The 26,367-nt window shown below is 44.2% G+C and overlaps 1 protein-coding gene across 1 annotated transcript; it reads left to right on the top strand.

The window, feature by feature from the left end:
* The first annotated feature begins 12 nt into the window (after window positions 1-12).
* On the top strand, window positions 13-8,784 carry ING2 (inhibitor of growth family member 2). Its single transcript, XM_081221234.1, has 2 exons — window positions 13-644; window positions 5,866-8,784. Exons 1-2 carry the CDS (start codon window positions 473-475, stop codon window positions 6,534-6,536), a joined length of 843 nt encoding a protein of 280 aa, XP_081077360.1. The 5' UTR covers window positions 13-472; the 3' UTR covers window positions 6,537-8,784.
* The last annotated feature ends 17,583 nt before the right edge of the window (window positions 8,785-26,367 follow it).

Genomic DNA, 26,367 nt, shown 5'->3' with positions numbered 1-26,367 from the left:
GCAACCGGAGGGGCGGGGGCGGTCCAGTGAGAGACTCTCTGACAGGCACCGAGGGTGATTGGGAGGAAAGGGGCCAGCGAGAGGCTTGTCATGGGGATCTGAGGTACGAGACGGCATTGGTAGCATCTGGTGACTCCGAGGGGGACAGGAAGTGTCAACGCCCGGGACCCCGGCGCCAGCTCCGCTGGGGGGATCCCCGCTGCTCTAGTCCTGGGGAGGGAGGGGGAAAAGGAGGGAGCCCCGATCTCGCCCCGCCCCTGGGCTTGTTACCGCGGGGGCGGGGAGTGAGGGCTTCTTTTGCGGGGAGTAGAGATCGGGGGACTCGGCTGTACCCTCTCGAGCGGCTGCCGGTGTCCCCGCGGCGCCAGGCTGCCGAGCAGAGGAGCCGCGGCGGCCGTGGCTGTTGCATGTGTGGCTGCTGGATGAGGAGGCGGCGGCGGCGGCGGCGGCGAGGAGCAGCAGCGGCGGCAGGATGTTAGGGCAGCAGCAACAGCAACTCTACTCGTCGGCTGCGCTCCTGACCGGGGAGCGGAGCCGGCTCCTCACCTGCTATGTGCAGGACTACCTCGAGTGCGTGGAGTCGCTGCCCCACGACATGCAGAGGAACGTGTCCGTGCTGCGAGAGCTGGACAACAAATATCAAGGTAGGGGTCGCGGGGCTGCCGGTAAGGTCCTCCCCAACTCGGGTCCGCTGGCCGCCGGGCACGGTCGCTCGGAGCCTGCCCGGGGAAGTGCCACTTTCCATTTCTCCTGTGACAGTCTCCCCGACTGCACAGAGGGGGTCTGGTGTGTGGGACGGGGGAACGGGACTGGAGACCGGGTTCGCGGCCCTCCCTTCCCCCGCTGCGGTCGGCGAGGACTTCTCGGGGGTCTCAAGGGTGAGGGTGGTGGCCGCTCGTCAGCCCCCGCTGCAGACCCAGCGGCTGAGGAATCAGCCATTTTAAGCAGCAAGCATTTGTTCCGGCCCTCGCCTGCCCGGTGCCGCAGACCCTCCTGCCCCGGCCGGGGAGCGTGCAGCCGGGCGGGGGCTGTGGGGAGTGAGCGGCCGGCCGCGGCCGGACTCCCGCTGGCCTCCGGGGCCTGGCTTTCCCCAACCCCCCTCGGGCCCCCACCCCCTGAGAGCAGATGCATTGGAACGTGCAGGGGGGAGGGGGCGCGAGAGGGCTGCGAAGGCGGCCTCCGGGGAGGTCCCTCCCTCGGCTCTCCGGCTCCCGGCTTGGGAATAGAGGCTTTCCCTCTCCTACCCCAGGGAAAGTTCCGGGCCACAGCCGTTCCCAGCTCTTTCAGCCAAATGGTTAAAAGGCTAGGGGTCCCCGTGGGGGAAGGGAGAGGGGTGTGTGTGGCGGGGTGGGCCCCCCGCCCGTGCTGGGGGCGGGGCCTGCGGTCGTGACGTAGGACATGGGCGGGGCGCGGACGCGCGCGCTCCCGCCCGTCTGGAAAATGGCTGGTTGCAGGAAGGCTTGGGCGACCCTGGCTGTTCGGGAGGGGACCGTGCGGGACATTAGTTCGTCCTGAGCGGAGTCAGTGTTGGGATTTGGGACATGTTTGTTTGATTTTTCGACTTTTTCCCAATCACTCAATCACGACAAAGACACAGTCAGCTACTGTGATCGTCGCTGGCCCCTGCACCCCGTAGGTTCCGGGCCTTGCGTCACTTCCGGGCCCCTGCAGGATGTGGGTTAGTTGACTGGGCAACCGCCTGGCGTCTCTTAACCCCTGGGTCCCTACATCGCCAAGTTTAAGTGCGGAGGCAAAAGCCACCCTTTGTGGTCAGACCCAAGGAGCTAGGGTTGATTCCCTGGAATCAGCTTTTCTGAGTATTATTTACTATTTACCATTGGCCCTTTCGCCTGTAACTACAAGGGGAGGAGTTTAAATGGGGAGCCGTTTGGTTTAATAACCCTGAATCAAGGAACAGACCTTGGACATAATGTGGAATCAGCCATACGGACATTAAAAAGATAACTTCTTGGACCCATTCTCTGTTTTTCGACACGTCGCTAGTTTTATGATTTAGTGTCTAAGGAACGCATTTCTGGGGTGATATTTTCGGACCTGTAGCCTGATAGAACATTTAAGTGTCTCTGTGTTTTTTCACCTATAATTTATTTCTGCCTTCTGAACCCATATGACTGTCAGGACTGATCTCTGTTGGAGGGAAGCGAACTAATACGATTACTTACTGTGTGTCAGTTGCTGCATCACGTCCAGAACATTATCTCATTTAATCTTCACAACTCAATGCAGTAAAAATTCATTTTGCAGACAAATTAAAATTTACAAGGAGTTTAAGTAACTTGTCCAATTAAGTGGGGAATGTTTGACTCCACAGCCTGGCTTCTGCAGGTGCACATGCTCGTTTTTAAATTATTTAAATCTTTTTTTTTTGTTTTTTTAAATCAAAGCTCTCCAAAGGTATTTTCTATAGACATGGAGCACATACCTGAATTGTAACCTAAAAATGTTATATATTGTACATGTGTGCTTAAGAATTGTATGTTGAACATTTTTAGTTTTTCAAATAATCATAACTCTGAAGTTTGTAAAGCTTGCAGGCTTTTACATTTCTTTAAAGACATGTTTGCCTTCACGAAAGTTAAGCTATTTTTTTTTGTTTGAATTGGGGAGGGGCAATTTGTTCCAGGGAAATCTGACATCTTGACCATCTAGAGTTGACAGAAGCAGCTTTGGTAACATGAGAAACAGTATTAGGCCTTGAAAGACCGAGAGATTTAAAAAAATTTTAGCCCCATTAAAATTGTAGTTCTTCTGAAGAGTAATACAAAAACAGTGATCTAGTTTTTACTCTGCACATGCTTACTAAGCTCAACTTTCAGTTTTCTATTAGCTTTATATACTTGTGTGTTCTTGGTTTTTCATGTTTTTTGTTTCTTTGCTAGTTCTTAACTATTTCCTGTTTTTAGATTTAACACCTACAGCAAAATTCGATGATATAAATTATATAGGTAGTCAAAGAAATTTCTCTCCTACCTATTTGAGACACTTTCAGAAGTTACTGAAGAACCTCAAAAGTAGCCTTAAAGGGCTTCCCTGGTGGCGCAGTGGTTGAGAGTCCGCCTGCCGATGCAGGGGACACGGGTTCGTGCCCCGGTCCGGGAAGATCCCACATGCCGCGGAGCGGCTGGGCCCGTGAGCCATGGCCGCTGAGCCTGCAAGTCCGGAGCCTGTGCTCCGCAACGGGAGAGGCCACAACAGTGAGAGGCCCGCGAACACACACACACACAAAAGTAGCCTTAAAAACATAGAGAAATGAAGAAAACAATTTCACAATTGAATGAAGTATTTATTATGGGGTATGGTTAGTAGAGAACCTCAAGTTTTGTTCCAGTATTCTCGTTCCAAATAACCTTTGAACTAAAATTTTTTACTTAATTTTAAGTGCCTTCCATGCAGCTGAGTAGAAAGTGCTTGAAGAGCAGGGCCAGCCTGACAGATAATGGCAGAGTTCAAAGTCTGGGGTTGATACCTGTTTAGCTTAATTTTCTTCACATATAAAAGTGGTGGCTTCCTCATGGGATTGCTGTGGGGATTACTGAGAAAGTCACATGGAAGAGGCTCAGTAAGTGTTATTTCACCGGGTAATTAAGGTGTCTTAAAAATGTGAATTTTTGGGGCTTCCCTGGTGGCGCAGTGGTTGAGAGTCCGCCTGCCGATGCAGGGGACACGGGTTCGTGCCCCGGTCTGGGAAGATCCCACATGCCGCGGAGCGGCTCGGCCCGTGAGCCATGGCTGCTGAGCCTGCGCGTCCGGAGCCTGTGCTTCGCAACGGGAGAGGCCACAACAATGAGAGGCCCACATACCGCAAAAAAAAAAAAAAAGTGAATTTTTACTTCATGTATAATATCAATATGCTACTATGAAATAATATATTTAGCTTCTAATTCCTGATTATTCGATACAGAATGTTTGGAATAAGTTTTGCTTTTATTTATTTATTTTATTATTATTATTTAATTTATTTATTTATGGCTGTGTTGGGTCTTCGTTTCTGTGCGAGGGCTTTCTCTAGTTGTGTCAAGCGAGGGCCACTCTTCATCGCTGTGCGCGGGCCTCTCACTATCGCGGCCTCTCTTGCTGCGGAGCACAGGCTCCGGACGCGCAGGCTCAGTAGTTGGGGCTCACGGGCCTAGTTGCTCCGCGACATGTGGGATCTTCCCAGACCAGGGCACGACCCCGTGTCCCCTGCATCAGCAAGTGGACTCTCAACCACTGCGCCACCAGGGAAGCCCCCTGCTTTTATTTTTTAAACCTCACATTTTGTGTGTTTGAGGGGAAAATATATAATTTCCTTATTTTTCCTGGAGGAAAATTGGGTTCTTAAGAAATCCACTTACATACCTAGCTGGGGAAATGGGCTAGATGTGAACAATGTTTAAAAATATGCTCTGCAGGTATGAGTACCCTCAAATGTGTGGGAGCACATTGTCATGAATCCCGGGTTAAATAGTTGTCCGTCAAGTGTGAGTACCTACACTCTCCAGGGAGGCGGGAATTCACAAGTTGTGTTGAATACTTGCTCTATGTTACCTTACTCACAGACACCCCCAGTGTATGTATTTGGTCGTCTAACATTTCTGTTGTCGTTAGAGCAGTGATATTAGAAGATAGAACAATGATATGGCATCGGGTGTGATAAATTCCAGTTAATTTTTGTTTCTCCACCTTTACTAAGACAGAACTCCTTCAGATAGCATTGTATCTCATAAGGATGAGAAACAGAACAGATTTGAATAAGACATCTATGTAAATCTTGGTGACATCTGGAACTATATTTTCAGATATTTGTATACCTTCTAATGACTCGGCCATTTTTAATTGATGTAAGTGGGTCCTCATGCTATACAGTATCTAAATCAGCAGTTCACAAAGCTGAGAACCAACGGCTGAGTTATCTACAAAAGCACAGTGATCCAATGCTGACTTTACTATAATTTTGTTAGTAGCTTAGTCAGTTGATGCCAGAACCTGAACCTAAACCTGCTCCGGAAATAGTTTGATTTTCAGACTCTCCCATGTGTTGAAATAAAAGAGCCATTCAGGCTAATATGATGGGAAGCTAAGAGTTACTTGTGTCTGCTTTGTTAAGAATGTCCAGGGGATGATATGAAAGTCAAGGTATAGCGTCTCTCTAGAGTTCTGTAGCAAGTCATCGATTGAACCGTAAATCCTGTAAACACAGTTGGACAGTAATCTAGCGTAGTCCTGGAACCTTTTTTTTTTTTTTTTTTTTGCTGTACGCGGGCCTCTCACCATTGTGGCCTCTCCCGTTGGGGAGCACAGGTTCCGGATGCGCAGGCTCAGCGGCCATGGCTCACGGGCCCAGCCGCTCCGCGGCATGTGGGATCTTCCCGGACCGGGGCACGAACCCGTGTCCCCTGCATCGGCAGGCGGACTCTCAACCGCTGCGCCACCAGGGAAGCCCCCTGGAACCTTTTTAAGTTTTACGGCTGGAGTCCAGCATGGAAATTTTATATACAGGGTAGTTTTGAGGTTTACCTGAAGTATAGGTGATATGGCACTGGGTGAACTCTAAAGTGGCACAGAGTGTTTCTGCCCAAGTAAAGACTTTGATTAATAATTAGCCACACATCTCTTATCCTTTCTAATATAGATTAATGAGTATTAAGAGAGTTTTGTGTTCATTCTTTTTATTAGTTTATCTCTAAATGTACTTTCATGTTGGATAATATGTGGTCTTTGTAAGGGAAATGAAATGTTTTTCATGTATTCTTACGTATGGAGGAGTGTGGTTTTATGGTTTGAGTTCATTCTAACTGTACCAATTCTGTGAAAAATAACTAACTTGAAAAATGTGCTACCATATATTTTCTTTTCCTTTTTTAGAAACATTAAAGGAAATTGATGATGTCTATGAAAAATATAAGAAAGAAGATGATTCAAACCAGAAAAAACGCCTCCAGCAGCATCTCCAGAGAGCATTAATCAATAGTCAAGAATTGGGAGATGAAAAAATTCAGATTGTCACACAGATGCTCGAATTGGTGGAAAATCGGGCAAGGCAAATGGAGCTGCATTCACAGTGTTTTCAAGATCCTGCTGAAAGTGAGCGAGCCTCAGATAAAGCAAAGATGGATTCCAGTCAACCAGAACGATCTTCGAGAAGACCCCGCCGACAGCGAACCAGTGAAAGCCGTGATCTGTGTCACATGACGAATGGGATTGAAGACTGTGATGATCAGCCACCTAAAGAAAAGAAATCCAAGTCAGCCAAGAAAAAGAAACGTTCCAAGGCCAAGCAGGAAAGGGAAGCTTCACCTGTTGAGTTTGCAATAGATCCCAATGAACCTACATATTGTTTATGTAACCAAGTGTCTTATGGGGAAATGATCGGATGCGACAACGAACAGTGTCCAATTGAATGGTTTCACTTTTCATGTGTTTCACTTACCTATAAACCAAAGGGGAAATGGTATTGCCCAAAGTGCAGGGGAGATAATGAGAAAACGATGGACAAAAGCACTGAAAAGACAAAGAAGGAGAGAAGATCGAGGTAGTAAAGGCCATCTGCATTTTAAAGGGTTATTTGTCTTTTATATAATTCTTTCAGAATTTACTTTCAGAAAATGTTTTAGGGTAAATGCATAAGACTATGCAATAATTTTTAATCATTAGTATTAATGGTGTATTAAAAGTTGTACTTTGTCTGTGACCTTAATTTTCTGCACTGAATTACCAAATATTTTAAGCCAGGTAATCTTCAGATCACCTGATGAAAGGAGCAGGGAGTAGGGAAGGGTGGTGTGAACATGATAATAACTTCACAAACCATGCCTATTTCCTTTTCACTGAAAATGCAATGCTAATTTTGGGGTAAACACCAAAGTTTTGCTAGCATTTTAGTCTATGTGCTTAAAAAAATTTAGATATAGTTGGAGTTCTCTGTAAGCATTCAGATTATCTTGGATAATTTAAAATATGAACACTATACCATTCAGAGCTTCTCTCCTCCTGGCCCCATTTATACATACACTTGGTCATCTCTAGTCTTCCAAGAATTTAAGGAACTAGAGATAAGAATAATTTGGGATTCCATGTGGAATAATGTGCTCTTATTAGAGTATATGCTGCTCTATTTTCCATAGTAGCATTTTGATACACTGTCAGTAGCCCATTTATAAATACCTTGCTGCTGCTTCATAGCTGCATTCAGTCTAGTGCTTAATAAGGGAGTTGTTTTGTTTTAATTGGGACAGGTAGGAACAGTTAGGATACCAAAAATGCTGCCATTGGCTTATACTGGCAAAATTTGGGTTATGCAGTATTATGGTTCAAGGTTGAGCAATTTTAAAAAGACATTTAATAATATTTTTCATGTTGACCCATGGCTGGGATGCCTAGCCACAGGCCTATCAGCGGGAAAAGGGCATATACTAGTCTTTAAATATTGCCTTTATGTCAGACAGTAGTTTAAATAGTTTTGCTAGTGGCTATAGATCGTTTCTGTCCCAATCAGAAATTATATATTATTTTAAGTAATAGTGTATTTACTTTCTTAACTTTCTGGTATTGGTGCTGTTTGGTGTCTTCACGTTTAAGGAACTAATTTCATTATAACAATGCAATTAATAATGTATTTGTAAACTGAATTTTCCAAGATTCTAAAATTGAATTTTCCAAGATTCTGATATTTTAAGGGTAAGCATCTTGATGGATATATGTCCATGTATTTGGAGAATTTTTTGGTTTTTCAGGGGTGGGGGGCAGTGGATTGACTAGTCCTTAAAATCTATGTGTAACATACTTTTTATTCCTCATTTCTTCCTAATCTGATGATCTTGATTCTTTTTGGTTAACATGTGAAAAATCCTGTTTGCTTGTTTGGAAAAAGAAAAAAAAAAGTGTTTTTCTCTTCTAGCTCTCCTGTGTGACTTTTAGGCATATCATTTCACCTCATCCGGGTGTCAGGCTACCCATCTGTAGTATGCAGTTGGCTTAAATATCTCCAAGTTTCTTTTGAAATCTACAGTATTTGCACTGTAGTGAGGATTTTAATAATCAAAGGACTTGTTTTTCTCTTTCATTAATTTTGTCCTTCATTCTGTGGTGTGAAGACAGTTTAAAGGTGAGCTTAGAGACGGGTAAATGCACAGTATTTTATTAACTTCTGTCCTAAGGATATTTTGATTGATGACTGGAGTTGATTATATTGAGCAAGAAATACTGAGTTGTGAAGAAATCCTTTTCTCTCTTGAGAATATAGCATTTTGTCTTAGTGATTATATCCTTGTTACGAGGATAGAGCTGTTCACCTGAAACCATTAAAAATATCAGTATGTGCAAAGCCCCCCAACGCTTCCAGATGTGACTCACATACAGGTCAACACTTGCATACATAAATTTGCATCAGCATATGGGGAAAAAATGAACTTACAAATAGAAGTCCCAAAATTTGGATTAGGCTTGACAGGAAAACAAGCATGGAAAGTCCTGGAAGATGTGTTCTCTTTGAGAATGGTTTGTTTGTTTTTTTTTTTTTTTATAAATTTATTTATTTATTTATTTATTTATTTTTGGGTGTGTTGGGTCTTCGTTTCTGTGTGAGGGCTTTCTCCAGTTGCAGCGAGCGGGGGCTACTCTTCATCGTGGTGCGCGGGCCTCTCACTGTTGCGGCCTCTCTTGTTGCGGAGCACAGGCTCCAGACACGCAGGATCAGTAGTTGTGGCTCACAGGCCTAGTTGGTCCGCGGCATGTGGGATCTTCCCAGACCAGGGCTCGAACCCGTGTCCCCTGCATTGACAGGCAGATTCTCAACCACTGCGCCACCAGGGAAGCCCTCTTTTTTTAAGTATAATAGATTTCATATACTATTTCATACCGTGCTTACCAGCTCAATCTATATACCAGTGGTTCCCAAACTTGTTTCACGTTGGAATTACCTCAGGAGCTTCAAAAAATACACTTGTGTCCCACCCAGCAGTTGTGACCTAATTCATTTGGAATGTACTTTTAATATTAGAATTTTTAAAAGATTCCTAGGTGATTGTAATGTACAGAAAAGTTACAGAACCACTGCCATATTATGAAATTTTGAACTTATTGAAAACCACTAGTGGATTCTCTACATCCAGGTTTGTGTGACTGAAGCCTATGTAAGTGTGGATACGTACATGAGAGTTTGTCCCCTGTCCCCAAAAGTTCCACCAACAATACTTGAAGACTCAGTACTTGAGTGCTTCTTGTGTGCTAGGCACCGTTCTAAGTAGCGATGGTTTAAAAAGAAGAAACAGTCCCTGCTCATGGACCAGACATTCTAGGGGCAGAGTTATGTATATATATATATATATATATATCTCCAGGTAATGGTGTTAAATCCCAAAAGGATAAGGAGAGCGGAGTAAGGAGAGGGGAAATGAGTAGAAAGGGAGGTGAGTCTTCTACTTAACGTGGTTAAAGAAGGTCTCTCTAAGGAAGTGATCCTTGAGCTGAGACCAGAAAGAAACAGTGAAGTGAGGCAGGCAAAGATTTAGAGGAGGGAGGAACAGAACAGTCTTGTCAGTTTGACTAGAGCATTTGATGTAATGTGGGAGGGCCTTCTTGGAAGCCATGATGGAAAATTTGTGCAAACTTATCATAGGGAGCCTTGGTGAAGCTAGGGAGGTATAGGAGACTGTCAGAAGTCTTTGTACCAAAAATATTGCTGGCTTAGACTAGGATGGGAGCAGCGGAGGTCGTGGTAGGTGGTAGGACTGCGCCTGTGTTTAAAGGTACAGCCGTCAGTAGGACTTTGGTCCAGAGATGGGAAAGCAAAGGGGTGACAAGGATGACTTGGGTTTTGGGCTTGAGGGATCAAGATTTCTGTTTTGCACTTAGGTTCGAGGAACCTGATAGATTTCTAGTGGGACGCCAGCGTGGAGTTGGGGGGCTGAAGTTAGGGGAAGAGACAGGAGATAAATATTTGGGAGTTAGCCTGTGAAGGGAGTTTAAAGTCATGTGACTGAAATCACTCACGTAACTAGATCTGCTTCTCAAATTTTAATAAGCATGTGAGTCACCTAAGTTTCTAAAAATGCAGATCCTGATTCAGTAGGTCTGGCATGGGGTCCGAGACGCTACCTTCCTAACAAGTTCCTCAGTGATGCCAGCGCTGCTGGTTCAGGGACCACATTTTGAGTAGCAAGCACCTAGTTCCAGGAGAGGGAGGCGTGGGCCTTGTGGTACCCCAACATTTGAAAGGGGCCAGCCGAAGGAGACTCCCAGATCTCTCAGTGAGATAAACCGGAAAAATGTGACACACCAGAAACAAAAGTGAAGAAAGTGTTTCAAGAAGGGAGTGATCTCAAGTGCTGGTCAAGTAAGACGAGGACTGTGAATTAATGGTGCGGCAGGGAAGATTGTTGTTAAGTTTAACAGGCTGCAGGGCGGATTGGGAGCAGAAGGGGACTGAAGCGGAGCCAGCAACTGGGCGGCTCCGGTTCTCACATAAAGGGAATAGAAGTGGGATGCAGTTGAGGGGCAGGGGAGCTCAGGGGGGATTCTAACTTGGAAGGAGAAAAACATATTACGTGCCGATTGGACTGTTCCATTGGAAGGGGCCGGATGACAGCTGTGGGGCGGAGCGGATTATCGTGGCGGCGGGCAGGCAAGATAGAGCGAGAGCTGGGGCGAGGTTAGCCTCCAACAGGCCCAGGGACGGTGCCAGTCCCCGTGTCAGAAGGGAGGGCAGTGTGTTTGCTCATCTATTCAAGTACTTATTGCGGACCTGTTGTACCTCTTATTTACAAGGCACTATTTTACGTACTGAGGCTAAAGCAGTGACCGGAACAAAAGTCTGTAACTTAGTGGTGCGTAGGTTCTGGAGTGAATGGATGTAAAGGCAGATAGCTTGCTAGGTTTTGTACTGGGAAAATGGGATCGTTCTCCAAAGCTTCCGCGTTGCCAGTGAAGGCCCGAGATGGAAAAAGGGTTGGAAGTCTGCAGCTGTTGGTGGGAGGTGTGTGTAAACTCTCACTGGGGAGATGGGGCAAGTGAATGGGCCCGGAGTGCCAGTCAGAGCTGAGGGGCAGCTGGAGTCTTTGGTCGTAACTTCAAATGGACTCATTCTGTTGCCTGGATGCAGGTGTGAAGAAAGTGTACAAAATAACTTAAAATTTCAAAATCTCTGCACAGTAAGCCAGAAAATGGCCCCATCCTTTTTATATACAGCAGGTGGCTTCCTCTGAGGGAATCTGTTCTCATCTCCCCCACCTGAAATAAAAGGAGCCCGTGTTCCAGGAGCAGTTGGTATTAATAAGCTCGACAGCTCTTCAGCCCTTGAATCAAGTCCTGGTTTGATGTCACTCAAAATCTATTTTAAGTAAAATACAAGTTATCTTGAAATTACTATGTTGCCTAAACTCTATATCAATGAGAGAAACCAAATGTCCTTTATCACAACCTAAATGTGAAGGCAGGGCTCTGGACCAGGATTGCAGCTGTGGGCTCCTCCGGTATCACAGTCAGGTCACCTGTCCTTGGCCTGCAGTTTGTTCAGCTGTAAAATGAGTGATTTCAGATATGGTTATTCTGAAAAGGTGGTTAGTATTCATGCCCCCTAACATTACTCATAGGAAACAGTTCTGGTCACAAAGTTCACTAACTGGTTAGTTCACTAACTAGTTTATAAAATAACAGATTTTTTTTTTTTTTTTTTGGCTGCGCCACGTGCAGAATCTTACTTCCCCGACCACAGATGGAACCCATGCCCTCTGCAGTGGAAGCACAGAGTCCTAACCACTGGACCGCCAGGGAAGTCCCTAAAATAACAGCTTTTAATTCGTGTATGTGGTAACTAGACTTTTAAGCAGCATTTTCTAAACTCCAGACGCTAGAATGAGCCTGATGGGTTTTTGCCATTTCCGTAAACCATTCTAATTTTATATTCAAAAGTCTTATTTACTCAATACTTTTCTTTAAAAAGTGACTAACTTTGTGATGTCAGTTTATTTTTAAAAGGGAGCATATCACTTTGGTAAACGGAAAATTAGTATCAGTCTCTGTGAGTAAAAGACTGTAGGGCTTCCCTGGTGGCGCAGTTGTTAAGAATCCACCTGCCGATGCAGGGGACACGGGTTCGAGCCCTGGTCAGAGAAGATCCCACATGCCACGGAGCAACTAAGCCCGTGTGCCACAACTACTGAGCCTGTGCTCTAGAGCCCGCGAGCCATAACTACTGAGCCCGTGTGCCACAACTACTGAAGCCTGCTTGCCTAGAGCTCGTGCTCTGCAACAAGAGAAGCCACCGCAATGAGAAGCCCGCACACCGCAATGAAGAGTAGCCCCCGCTCGCCGCAACAAGAGAAAGCTCGCACGCAGCAACGAAGACCCAACGTAGCCAAAAATAAATAAATAAAATAAATAATTTATTTTTATTTTATATTTTTTTAAATTTATTTTTTTAAAAAGACTAAAATATAATGAAAACAAGGCAGTGTTATTAAATTCCACCTCTGTAGTATTGCCTGTGAAAGCAGAAGCCAAAATCACCTCTCTTTTTGAAAAGGTGTGATTAGTACATAATATTAGGTAAGGGTAAAAAACATAATAAGCACCGAATTGAGTCTTTCTGCATGATGTAACTGAAAGGATTTAAAGAGGATTTTGAGCACTTCTTTACCGTTCTACTCTGGGAAACACCAAAATCAACTGAAGATTAACCACTGCAGTTTCAGTCTTGTCTATCAGTAGAAAACAGAAATATTAACATGTCTTAATTTAAAGGCCTTTATTGGGCTTCCCTGGTGGCGCAGTGGTTGAGAGTCTGCCTGCCGATGCAGGAGACACGGGTTCGTGCCCCAGTCCGGGAAGATCCCACATGCCGCAGAGCGGCTAGGCCCGTGAGCCATGGCCACTGGGCCTGCACGTCCGGAGCCTGTGCTCCGCAACGGGGGAGGCCACAACAGTGAGAGGCCCGCGTACCGCGAAAAAAAAAAAAAAAAAAAAAAAGGCCTTTATCTAGCTACATGCAGATGCAGCGTGCCTCTTGCTAAAGGTCTCTGTAAACCTCATGAGGTATTGACCAGCCTTATCTGTATTATTATTAAGAGTAACTGATGTGATCCTGACTCCACAGTTTTATTTTCGTCTGTTTTCTAACCTCAGGATAAAAAACCAGCCCCTCCAATGTCGCTTTTTGGGAGTTGAGAGAGATTTCTGGGCAGCCTTGTCCACAGTCACTGCTGGACCTGTAGACCCAAAGAAATCCCTAGAATTTTCCAGATAATTTCCTCAGTCACCCACTTGCTAGTGGATTCTTGATTTAGCAGTCTCCGTTATTTAAAAAAATTCCATTTTCCTTATGAATTGGATAACACCACTATGTCCATGCCTGCCATAAACACGGAAGGAATGAGATGTTTGGTGTAGCAGTATATTTTGGTATATTGGGTAGCCGTGTACCTATAAGCACTGAGGTAGTCTTTCACATGTGAATTGTATTGGATAAAAAAATGTCTTGCCTTCTCAAGTATGTCCTTCAATCCTTTCTGGCATATGGTAGGACATAAAGATTTGATGCTTTCATCCTTTGACTCTGCCTGGTAGCTTGTATCCCTCTTTCAGTTTATTGTGTGTTAGAAAAGCATTTGGTCAAATTTGTGTCTAGCTTAAAAATAAATAGATTCGAAGAGAGGATCTAGTGCCTGGGCATCAATGTATGGATTTGTTTTTTTCAAATATGTGAATTTGTTTTCTTTGCTGTTCTCAGTTGTCTTCAGATAGCAGTGTTTTGCTATATACTTGCTTTGAACAGCAAGATCTAATTATTTGACCACCCTTAACTTATTTATATAGGACACTAATCTTAGAAACTACCCACATATAAACAATGCTGCTGGACCAACTGGCTAGTTTTCTCCCCAGGGGCTCAGGTCCTGGATGAGTAACGTGGGATCGTGGCCTCAGTGGGAAGTAATGGTTTTGGTACCCAGAGGATAACTTGCTGTTTTACTTACCAAGGATGTAACATGGTAGCAGATAAGAATCCCAAGCCTTTAGACAGACTTTTATTGTACTTTTGTGCCTTTTGAGACATAACATGCTCCAAATGGCAGAAAGTTTCTTCTGTGGTCTTTAGAGCACGTTTGCCTTTTGGCTTTTATAAATTTATATTTCCTATCAATTTGAAAAAGGCAAATTCTCACAGATTAAATGACTACAAACTGTAGCAAAATAGTGATTGAAAAGTTACTCAGTTTTGACCACAAAAAGTTTGTAGTAAGTTCGGCCCTGAATTTATGGTGCTTAAGTATTGCACTGAATATTTTCTACATCTACATCAGTTTAGTGTTGCTTCAGGATAATTCTGACTAAATTTAAGGTGTAATTTAGTGGAACTTTTCTAATTGCACCATGAAAAGCAGACACTTCCAATGGCTGGTTAAGAGAAGGAAAAAAGACAGAAGAATCTAAATTATTTTCTTTCTATTTAAGTCTTTATTAAAATTCATCTTAAATTAATTAGATTTCTCTTTCCAGTAGTAGATTAAATTCTTAATGATCTGGAACTGAGAGATTTTAAAACTTTTTTTTAAAATGTCACTTTCACGTCATATGAAGATCTGAAACAAGACGTTGCTCCTTTTGAGCTAACAAGAGTACATTTAGGATTGTGGGAAAGTACTTTTGTGAAGAAGTACTTTATGTGTGAGAGAGTTTGCCGTACCTTAGCAAGTCGTTTGTTAATCCAGTGAGTTGCACAATAGTAGCTAAAGGTAGATTTTTTACTACTTTACATGTAGGGTTACGGTAGACGATTTGCTGGGTTTTTTGGTTTATTTGTTTTTACCAGATCCTTGAATCTTTGTTTTACTTGTGATCCTCCACTGAGTTCTGTCCTTCCGAGGGGGCAAGGATGCAAATGCTATGCACTAAAAGAGGATATTACTGTACACAATCATTTGTAAATAATCCGCAGGCATAAACTGAGTGTCATTTATTTCCTTGACATATTTTCCCATTTCAGACCTACCTCATCCTGACTCTTGACATTAATAAGACAATTCAAAGATAATTTAAGTAGCCTGAAAAAGTAATTTGCAAAAGCGTACCACATAGAACTAGAAGAGCATTCCTGTGGTAACTAGGTAACATCCTCCATCTTGGGGTGGGATTATGCTCCAAACCAGAGTTCCCCAAAGTGTTCCATGGATCCCAGAGTGCTACTCTGCCCAAGAAAGCTGGGGTACTTTGCATGTTATACCCCACCTCTTAGAGATTCAGAAGGTACATATTACAGGTTCTGAGAAATCGTGCCACTATAATGCCTATTCAAACTCCTAATACCTACTTCCCCTATAATACCCACTCATATCCCAAGGCAGTAGGAGGCCTTTCACATTTGGGGGGAATATTGCCCTAAACCATACTAGGAGAAGATGGATCATATTCAAATATTCTGGGTAATCGCACTGTAGAGGGAGTTACACCCCAGCTCCTCCCCTTCCCATATCCTCAGTATTGATACCATTCATACCATTGTTTAGGAGGTATGTGTCAGATATAGGGACTTACACCTTCTTTCTGTTTGTTAGACAGTAATACTCAATTGGGTTGAGGAAGTGTACGTGTTTTAAGCCTTCCTTAATGAATCTGATGCAACCAATAACAATACTGTCCACATACGAATTGTCTGTCAAATATAACTGGGTTATGTAGCCTATTAGCTCAACCTCGAAAATAATTTAACTTGTTCAGTTTCTTGTTTGGTAGAATTGGCCTAGATTTCTAAGGTACACAGGGATGGTAACCTTCGTATTTTGATCAGAGAAACCCTAGAAGAGACCACTGTTAATAATCTTGTACCCGTTTCTGGGAAAACATGGACTACAAGGGGCAAGTAATAGTGAGGGTCTGAACTGAAGCCACATTTTATCGTTACCATATGGGTCAGGTAGCTGGGAGAGCTGACCTCTGCTCCCTGTGGGCTCTAAAGTTTATTAGAAGTAACGTCATGGTGCTTCTAGAACCTGTAAAGATCAACTAAACTGTTTTCCTTGGAGATTTTCATTGTTATCTCAAAGTAATATAATTTGTTTCTATAAAACGCATTTACTGAAAAGGCAGAATTGCTTGACCAATGTCATGGTCAAACAATGTCTATGAGAGGGTAGGGAAATATCTTCCGTAGATAGAACAAAACCCTGGATTGTGCATGAGGCACATGGCCTCTAGAGAAAGGGGTCGCCGATTGCCTGAGAGCCACAACTCCAGACAGTGTCACTGACAAAGTTCCAAATGTACCACATCTAGCACAGATCAGTGAGAGAGAGGGAAATCTTTTAGTCTGTTTCACCTCGTCATTAGCTGGGGTCTTCAGGAAGATCAATAGCCATGCAGGGTAAGATAACTAAATTACTCCTGGAACCAGAAGATTAAGTTACAGCCATACTGGATGTGCTGATGTCCACATACTGAGAGGCAACTGGCTCCCAGTTAGTCCCTATAAATGTGTTTGATAAAGCTAGTTTGAGAATAGTTTAATGTTTATTCTGAAGGGAATAAAGTATCAAGTCCAGGAGAGGATGATGTGCAAAGGGAAATTTTCCTTCTCCCCTTTCACAGTCGTGTTCATTTTACAACAACAGAAAAAAAGGCAAAATTCTCCACCTACCGCCATCTTCCTCTGATGCATGACCTCCAGTTTTATAGCTGCTGGGGTGCCATATATTCTAAAACAATGAGAAATAACCCACTTTTTACTGTAACTTTTTGTTATAGTCTTGGGCACCGTGCGAGATTGGAGAGTAACCATTTGGTTGCCTCAAATTTGTGTGTGTGTGTGTGTGTGGTACGCGGGCCTCTCACTGTTGTGGCCTCTCCTGTTGTGGAGCACAGGCTCCGGACGCGCAGGCTCAGCGGTCATGGCTTACGGGCCCAGCCGCTCCGCGGCATGTGGGATCTTCCCGGACCGGGGCACGAACACGCGTCCCCTGCATCAGCAGGCAGACTCTCAACCACTGCGCCACCAGGGAAGCCCAGTTGCCTCAAATTTTTAAAGCTTCTGGGGCACCATAGGGAACATTTGAAATACTGATACTGAGAAACCGCCTTTTCTCAAAGCACCATAAAATTCACTCCCAACTCTTTGTCATGTTTAATACAATTTAACTTATTTTTAATAACATCACCTTGATAATATTTTAATCAATTGTGAACAAATGATTGCAATACTCAGTTCAGAAGAAAGTTTTAAACTGAGAGAAATATCTATTTTATTGCAAAGAAGTATAATAGGGTAATCAAATGACTCTTAAGAATAAAAATACATCATTAGGATACTACCTTGTGGGGGAAGTGGAATGGAAATATAATTTCAGGGAAAAATATTAAACTTCTATTTGTTGGTATTTTTAAATGTATGGTGTGGGGTTTATATTCCATTGAATGTATTTGAGTGATGTAATGGTTTTATTTTAAAATGCCAGTCTAGATAATATGCCAGAAATGATGTTCTTTGCACTCATATAAGCTTATGATGAAACATCTTAGAGGTCAACTCATGTGTGTAAGAATATACTACGGTCTTTCCCAAAAATGTAGGGGATACGAGAGCCTTGATCGCCTCACCTCAAATGATCTAGCCCACCTCAGCCACGCACTTGCATGATGTTATCTCAGACTTTGTGACTCCCAAAATCTACCTACTACCCCCAATAAATTCTCAGTTTCTAGCCTCCTACCCTCTGACCACCACCTCCCGTCATTCTAACTCACTCCCAGCTCCACCGTGACCTGAGCGATTCTTCAGCACCACCAGGACCTCCAAAATATTCCCACCAGATCTTCCCACCCTTTCAGCTTCTCAGGTTGCCTTTTGCGCTTTAGCTGACTCAGATTCCATGGCCCGTCGTGCCCATCACCTGCCTGCATACCTTCTCAGCTCCTTTGCTTCTTTCCCTCCCTCAACCCTGATTAAATCCAACTCACCCCACTTGGCTTCTGCAGCTGGGTGGCTCGAGAGAGAAGCTACATTAATACACAACTGTGCTGACTGTTCGTTCCTTCCGGTCGTGACAAAGCCCAAGCAACCCTGCTACGTTTTCTGAGTCACTTTGCTCTTTCACTCTCTGAGACCCCTAGTCTACTTTTTCTCCTTTTTTCAAACCTCCAGTACCCGTCCTCCCTCCGCTCTCACAAGGTGATTAACTTGTTTCTTATTTCACTAAAAACAACAACAACCAAGTTAATCAGAGATCCCCACCTGCCAGTTCTCCTGGAACCATTGGCCTCTCTGCTTCCGTCTCCCCATGACAGATGCCAGTCTGTTCTCCAGGTCCACCCCTCTGCTTGTGCACCAGAAGTCCCTTCTGTCTCACTTATCCATGCTCCCCCTTCCGCTGGACGTTTTGGTCGCCATGTAATGTTGTTATACTTCCAATCCTGAAAACAACCACCACAAAAACAGTGACAATAAACAGCCCACACTCCCTGCCAACTAGGTGTCCCGTTTTCTTTGCTCACCGTTATGGAGAAACTCCTCAAAAGTGTTGTCTATGTTTGTCTCCCTTTCCTTCCATTCTTTCCCTAATGGCTTTGTCTCCAGCGTTCCAACGAAACTGCCTTCACGTTACCAAATTCAAGTCAGTTCTCTGTCATTATTGTTTCCTGCCAGCGTTTAACACAATCACTTTTTCTTAAAACACTGTTTTTTTTTTCCTCTTGGCCACCAGTGTACAAAGTATACTTGCTCTGGAATCTCCTCCAACCTCACAGACTGTTCCGTTTCATCCTGCTTTGTTGGATAGGTCCCCGGTTCCTGTCCTTCAAATACCAGAGCGTCCTAGGCAAAGTCCTTCAAATACCAGAGTGTCCTAGGCAAAGGCTTCAGAGGTCTTTTCCATCTACACTTGCTCCCTAGGGAATCTTGTCCTGTACGGTGGCTTTAAACACCCTTTATACTCTGATGACTCCCAGATGTACTCAGCAACCCAACCCTCATATCCAGCCTTCCACATCTGCCTGCTTTCTCAACATTCTCTGCTGTTTGTCTAATGGACATCTCAGACCTTGACGTGTTAGCTCCTGATTTTCATACGCCCTCCCAGCCACCAACTTAACCTTTCCTAGTCTTCCTCCTCACAGTAAAGGGCAATTCCGTCTTCTAGCTGCTGAGGCCGAGTTGATTCCTTTTCCTTTTGTTCTCTTTTACTCCAAAACAAATTAGTAAATTCTCAGGATTTTTTTTTTGGCCACATGACACGCAGGGTCTTAGTTCCCCAACAAGGGATTGAACTCACACCCCCTGCAGTGGAGGTGCAGAGTCTTGTGTGTGTGTGTGTGTGTGTGTGTGTGTGTGTGTGACTGTCCTGGAGTTTCTTTTTTTTTTTTTTAATTATTTATTTATTTATTTTTGGCTGCGTTGGGTCTTCGTTGCTGCGCGTGGGCTTTCTCTAGTTGCGGCGAGCAGGGGCTACTCTTTGTTGTGGTGCACGGGCTTCTCATGGCGGTGGCCTCTCTTGTTGCGGAGCACGGGCTCTAGAGCACAGGCTCAGTAGCTGTGGCACGCAGGCTTCAGTAGTTGTAGCACGTGGGCTCTAGAGCGCAGGTTCAGTAGTTGTGGCGCACGGGCTTAGTTGCTCCATGGCATGTGGGATCTTCCCGGACCAGGGCTCGAACCCGTGTCCCCTGAGAAGTGCAGAGTCTTAACCACTGGACCACCAGGGAAGTCCCTGTAAATTCACAGTTTGACCTTCAAAATGTAGTGGGCAGCTTGCTGCTCCCTGGTCCTTGCCTCCTCCAGACAGACCAGTGTCAGTCATGGTGTCCAGGACCATTGTAACAGCCTCCTAACCCATCTTCCTGTTTCCACTGTTGCCTTATGTTTCTTTTCCACAGAGCAGCTAAAGAGATTTAGCAAGTCATTCTTTCAGTGGCTTCCCATCTTATAGTAAAATCCAAGTCCTAAAGAGAGCCTCAAAGGCCCCACTTAATCTGGCTTGAGTTCCAACTTCTCCTGGCAATTCTTCTTCTGCTCATTCTGTTACAGCCACATCAGCCACTGCTGTGTCCTGAGCACATTCATCGCTCTCCGGCCTCAGGTCTTTGCACATCCTCTACCCTCTGCCGCAAGGTTACGCTCTCAGATGTCCATTTCACTGGCTCCCCCTGCCACCCAACTACTCCACAGATACCTGTTTTATACTCTGCAATGTCCAATGTTCCTCTGACCCATCAAAACTCTTACCCAACGCCATCTAGGTTAGGAGGAAGACCACAATCTGTGAAACTCTAACTAAAGGATGGTTATCAGGACTTCACCTTGTCAGAGAATTTTACTATTGTTATATTGTTAGTTCTGCTAATGTGACATTAATCCAAGCGAAACTTGCATCTGTGGAAATTTGAGATCGTAAAGAAAGACGATTCAGAAAGGAAAAAACACCAATGAAAAGAGAAATTGTTCCAATGACGTGTTATCCTCCTATTACATTTAATGTTTCTTCATAACATATGGTTGGTTGTTTGTCTCCTACCACTAGAATGTAGCTCCTTGGGAGCAGGAACTATGTCGGATTTTTCACAGCTATATTTTCAGTGCTAAAACAGTGCTAACACGTGAAACTCGTTGATAAATATTTTTTGAATGAATGTCATGAAACTTTTGTTAATCCAGTCCAGTGTCTTTGGTTTTTAAACATATCATTCCTTCTCAGTAGGCCTATTAGGATGAAGATGCTGAGTGGCCCAGGTGTTTGTACATATCACTAAGTAATGCTGAGTGATTCTGGTTGGGGAATCTGCTTGTCAGGGCATGATGGGAGCATTTAGTTCATGCCTTCTTTCTCTAAATTTAAAGGCTGATACATTTAGTTCAAGTTTGGGGAGAAAACATGTTTTGGAGAAAAACACAGGAATGCATTTGGTTCCAAAGCAAGAAGTAAAATTTTATGTTGAGTAGAGGAAATGAGAAATCAATTTTAATAAAGCGTATTTCTATAACACAAACCCCTGTTATGGAGGCATTAAATGGACAGTCACTATCACAAAATACGAATTGCCTACTGGAAGTCTGGTCTGAATAAAGGAAGGCGGGGCTGTCTGAAATTTTACTTGAACCAACTATGACCTCAGAAACAAAATTTGTCAGATTCTGTAATGATCAAGCCACACACACCAGGCTTGCTGCTTGTCCACTGGGAAAGTTGAAGGGTCAGCTTAGGGCTTTTGATTTCCTGTGTCAAGATGTAGGAAACCATCCTCTGCTATGCAGACATCACAACTGTATTACTGTGATCAGGGAAGCCCTTTCCCAGGGGTGGCCTCTGTCAGTGTACAAATGCTTTCTTTTCCAGAGTATTGTTCTCCACATAAAGAAGCCAAAGATCAAAGAGCAAATGTGCAAGGTCACGGTAGGTTAGAAGAAATGTACAGAATGCTATGTTCTAGGAAGGTACTGCCACCAGTCTTGTATGTTTTGGGGAAAGGGAGGTATAGAAACAAAATATCTGGCAAAAGTGCTGCAGTTACTTTCCCATGCCAGACAGAGTTAAGTGTTTCATGGGTTCTTTACTGCTGAGCTACAGTGACCTGCAAAAGTCTTCCCAATCAGTTTGAAGGAGCCCTCATCAGTTGGTTAGCGGTAGTGCTGAAGATCAAACCCCTTTGCTACTGCAGTTCTATTTTGTGTGTGTGTGTGTGTGGTACGCGGGCCTCTCACTGTTGTGGCCTCTCCTGTTGTGGAGCACAGGCTCCAGACACGCAGGCTCAGCGGCCATGGCTCACGAGCCCAGCCACTCCACGGCATGTGGGATCCTCCCGGACCGGGGCACGAACCCATGTCCCCTGCATCGGCAGGCGGACTCTCAACCACTGCGCCACCAGGGAAGCCCGCTACTGCAGTTCTAACGGGACTTAGACACTCTTCACAGACAGGCGTCCGGCTTTCTGATTGTTATTCTATGCAGATAATTTTGCACAAGATCAAAACAAGTTATTGTTGGTCAGCTCATCACAGACTGGGTTAAAAAGTTCTACAAAGAGAACTTACCTTTCTGTTTGCTGGGCTCCAAAGCTGGTTTTCCCCACTTTCTTCGTATGGAGTGAAGTACTTGGAAATTTTCAGGCTACGTCGAGTTGGGGAAGCAGAGATCCATGCTTCTAGATTAGATCCCAGGTCAAACCAGGCTCATCATCAACAGATTGCAAAGAGTGGGATGTGCAAGGCTTAGTCATTATTCAGCCCTTGTTAAGAGCGCTCTAAAGACTTGGTGGTAGTGGTAAGGAATTCTAAATGAGTTGGCATCTTCTCTGCTTCCTTCCAGAATACTCCATAGTGTCCTTGACTTTTGTCATGATTGACAGTGTTGTCATTTCTCTAAGCTGTCTGATTTCGCCTTCATTCAATACTTATTGAAAATTTTCCATTTTCTATTTCAGCTCATTTTCTAGTTGCCTTTTGTTCAGTTTTCCTGTCCCAAGGAGTCCAAGAAAACTGAAACAATACAGGGGATAAAAGAGAGTGATTTAAAGAGGCCCATCCACTTAAGTGGCCCATCCACACAAGCCTGGAGTTCCCAGAAGAGGCCTATAGCAGCACAGGGATTGATACAGTAAGCTAATTTAACATCTCTTCTGCCCACCCAGGAATAGGAAGGATGCCTCTAACTCCTTTATCTCAAAACTGCTGTCAGTTGTATCAGACCCACACTTGAGGACCCTCAATATAAAGAACTGACTTGATGTGGATCTGCACCTAGTGACAGAGGATGGTCATTCTACCTGGTCCTCAACTTTACAGCAGTGCTGTATATATTGTATCCCTCCTACCTTTGTCTTCTTCCTAAATTTGGAGTCATCAACTCACTGCCTCCATCCAATAATAACAGTTCTGCTTCTTGGATTCTCAGTTCCCCAGGAATGTAAAGTTCTCAAGATGGAATTTAGAGGTCACCACATGGTCTTTGCTGAAATATAGACATAGAGGCCCACAACTTGGGGATCACTAAATAAGTCAAGTGGAAAGGGTTTGGAATGTTTATCCACTCAATCAAGAGGATCCTCATAAGAAGAGGATATTTACATGGTGCCAAAGTAAAACCCCACACATTATTGACTCACTTCAAAAGGAAACGTACCAGGACTTCCCTGGAAGCCCAGTGGTCAGGACTCTGTGCTTCCACTGAAAGGGGCACGGGTTCGATCCCTGGTCGGGGAGATAATATCCTGCATCCCACATGGCATGGACCAAAAAAAAAAAAAAAAAAGGGCTTCCCTGGTGGCGCAGTGGTTGAGAGTCCGCCTGCCGATGCAGGGGACACGGGTTTGTGCCCCGGTCTGGGAAGATCCCACATGCCGCAGAGCGGCTGGGCCCGTGAGCCATGGCCGCTGAGCCTGTGCGTCCGGAGCCTGCGCTCCGCAAGGGGAGAGGCCACAACAGTGAGAGGCCCGCATAACGCAAAAAAAAAAAAAAAAAAAAAAAAAAGGAAATGTACCAAGTCAGTGGAAAGAGTTGGCTGTCAGCACTTTAACCAAATACATCATGACTAACAAAGAGACAGTTCCCTGTTATGTACCTTGTGACACGATGTCATCTGAAATACCCAACACCTATGAAGACTTTTGTCAACGTGTTGAATCTAAATCAAATCAAATGTATCTAGATCTAACATCTAGAGGGGGTAGAACAAGTTCAATTACAACATAAGAAAACAATCAGAAAATTCCAGAATGTGAGATAACTGGCACGGACATTTCAAAAAGTTAATGTTTTAGAAAACAAGGGGGTGGAGGGTCATTCTGGGTAATAGAGACCTACACAAATGCAATGTGTGAACCTTGATTGGATCCTAGCTTGAAAAAAAAAAAGCTACGGAAGACACTCTCAGGGAAATTTGACCACAACTAGATATTAGATATCACAAAATTATTGTTAATTTTCTTAGTTGTGATCACGATTACGTAGGAGACTGTCCTTACTCTTGGGAGATGCATGCTGAAGTACTTAGGTATGAAATTTCATAATGTTTGCAACTTATTTTCAAATGGTTCAAAAGCAACAAAAATAGCATACATATACATATAACTATGGGCAATTCCTAGATCCAGTTAGAGAATGAGAAAGTATTCATTATACTATTCTTTAGCATTTTTCCTATACTATTCTTTAGCATTTTTCCTATGTGTACAATGGTGTGTAATAAAAAGTTGGGGGAGAAGAGTTTATAAAACAAAACCAAAAAGCAGGGATGCTTTCCAAAAGACAGCAATTGCCTTTCCCAGCATAGTCAAGTCGTGCTGCAGACTTCGTGTATCTGAAGATCTGTGAGATCTTCTCCACACTGGACCACAGAAACAGCCTAGTCTTGCACACACACCACTAATAGGATTCCAAGACCCTTAACTGTGGAAATATATTCATTCTATGGAGCCAAAGGGCCTCTCTCAATCGAGGCAGGAATAATAAGGACTGATACATGGTTGTGAGTTGTATGATGCTCTTTGTTCTATAAAAATGTGATTAATAAATTTCTTACTTTTGGAAATGTTGCAAGAGGTTTCAAACCTTTGGAAGAGAGAGTTGTTTTGCTCTATTACAGAGATTGCTCTAGAACAACCTCCATTCTGCTTTCCAGCCTACTGTTTGCGTTACTTTATTTCAGCTTCCTAGCTCAGAAACCTCCTGATTTCTGAAAGCCTGTGAAAGACACTTGAGATGAGTGGACCATCCCCTTCAGCCCGGTCAGAGCCTGGCTCTTTCCATCCCGGGTGAGGAGTCTGCTTTGGGACACCTGACATTCTCACTGGCTGGGCCTGGAGAAATCCTTCCAGATGATTCTGTATGAGATGCCCAGACGCCGACCCTAAGCCTAACCAGAAACCGGGACTCCTTTGCTATGGTACCATGCTGAAAAAGCCCTGCTTAAAGGAACCTGTCTAATGAGGAAACCTAGCAATTACTCAGCTGGAGAAAACCAGATGTCTTAATCCTCGTGGGAGCTAGCTGGACAACTCTCTGAAGTGTCCTCCCTGTAGGCAGATGAGTTTCTGCTTTGGTGTCAGTCACACGCCCACCCCAGAGGAGGGGGCCCGTAAGGAGGAGAATTCCAGAGGAGGCTCATGATTTGTGTTTCCTCCTCAGGCTGTGCTCCAAACAGGCTGCAACCACTAGACACTGAACAGAACTCTGGGAAGAGCAGGCTATCAGCAGTCGGACAGAGCTGATTAGTCTAGCATATTCTGCTTAGAGACAATTCATGTAGTATGTAGACAAGTCATGTATTGTTATAGTGTATAATGGAGCAGAGAGACGGGGGGCTTCAACCAAGCAGCTTGGCTTCAGCAGGGAGGGCAGTCGTGCTCCCAATTTCTTTGTACCCACCGCTTGGTTTAATCATGTCTCATCCCTCATGCTGCCTCTGACATTTCAGGTCTCTCACTGTATTTATTTCCAGTTAATAAATGCTTGGCTGGGACTTCCCTGGTGGTTCAGTGGTTAGGACCCAACGCTTCCACGGCAGGAGGAACGGGTTCCATCTCTGGTCAGGGTGCGGCGTGGCCAAAAAACAAAGAAACAAAACAAAACCAAAAAAGCAAACAAACAAACAAACAAAAACGGGGCGGGTGGGGGGAAAGCTTGGCCATTCTAAGTGCAGCTCCAGGCTAGAGTAGGGCCAGTTTGTGTTTTTTTCCCTCCACACTGTTTTTTTTCCAGGAGATTTTTCGGTGTGTGAGCTGGAGTTGTTTCCAGATAGGGCTGCTAGGTGGAACATTGCTAGAAGAAGTGATGTACAGGAGGCAAAACGTTACCTCTACCCTATTAGGGTCTCCAGTTGGGCCTGAGAATTAAGTTGACATAAAACATTAACAGGAGAAAAGCAGACAGATTTTCACATGTGTGTGGGAGCCCCCATAGGAAAATGAAGACCCACAGAAGTACTTAGAACCAAATACTTATATGAAAAGTTGGACCAAGAGTAGTAAAACTGTGCAAACATGACAAGACAAAGGGACTTGGGCAAGGGCAGCCCATCGTGGAGAACTGACTAGGAAGATAAGGGTTAGTTTAACAAGCTTTGTCTGTACAGATTCCCCTTGGCCTTGAGTCCCATCTCTGGCGATTAGAATGTTCTTTTCCTCCTGGGGTAGTCGGTCATCTTTCACGTGGGAGCTTCATCTCCTGATTTCAGGGAGAGAAAGGTTGGAGCAACCTTCTTACACCTGCTGTTTTTCATATGCCTTTAACTTAAGGCATATTGTTAACCAAGTCCAGTGGTTAGGACTTGGTGCTTTCACTGCCGAGGGCGAGGGTTCGATCCCTGGTCGGGGAACTAAGATCCCGCAAGCTGATCGGTGCAGCCCAAAGAGAAAAAAATAAAATCTCAAATGCCTTTAACTTAAGATAATCCTTCTGCC

The sequence above is a fragment of the Mesoplodon bidens genome (genome assembly GCF_964165515.1).
Source record: "Mesoplodon bidens genome assembly, chromosome: 20".
Lineage (NCBI taxonomy): Eukaryota > Metazoa > Chordata > Mammalia > Artiodactyla > Ziphiidae > Mesoplodon > Mesoplodon bidens.
This window is presented reverse-complemented; position numbering and strand designations above follow the sequence as displayed.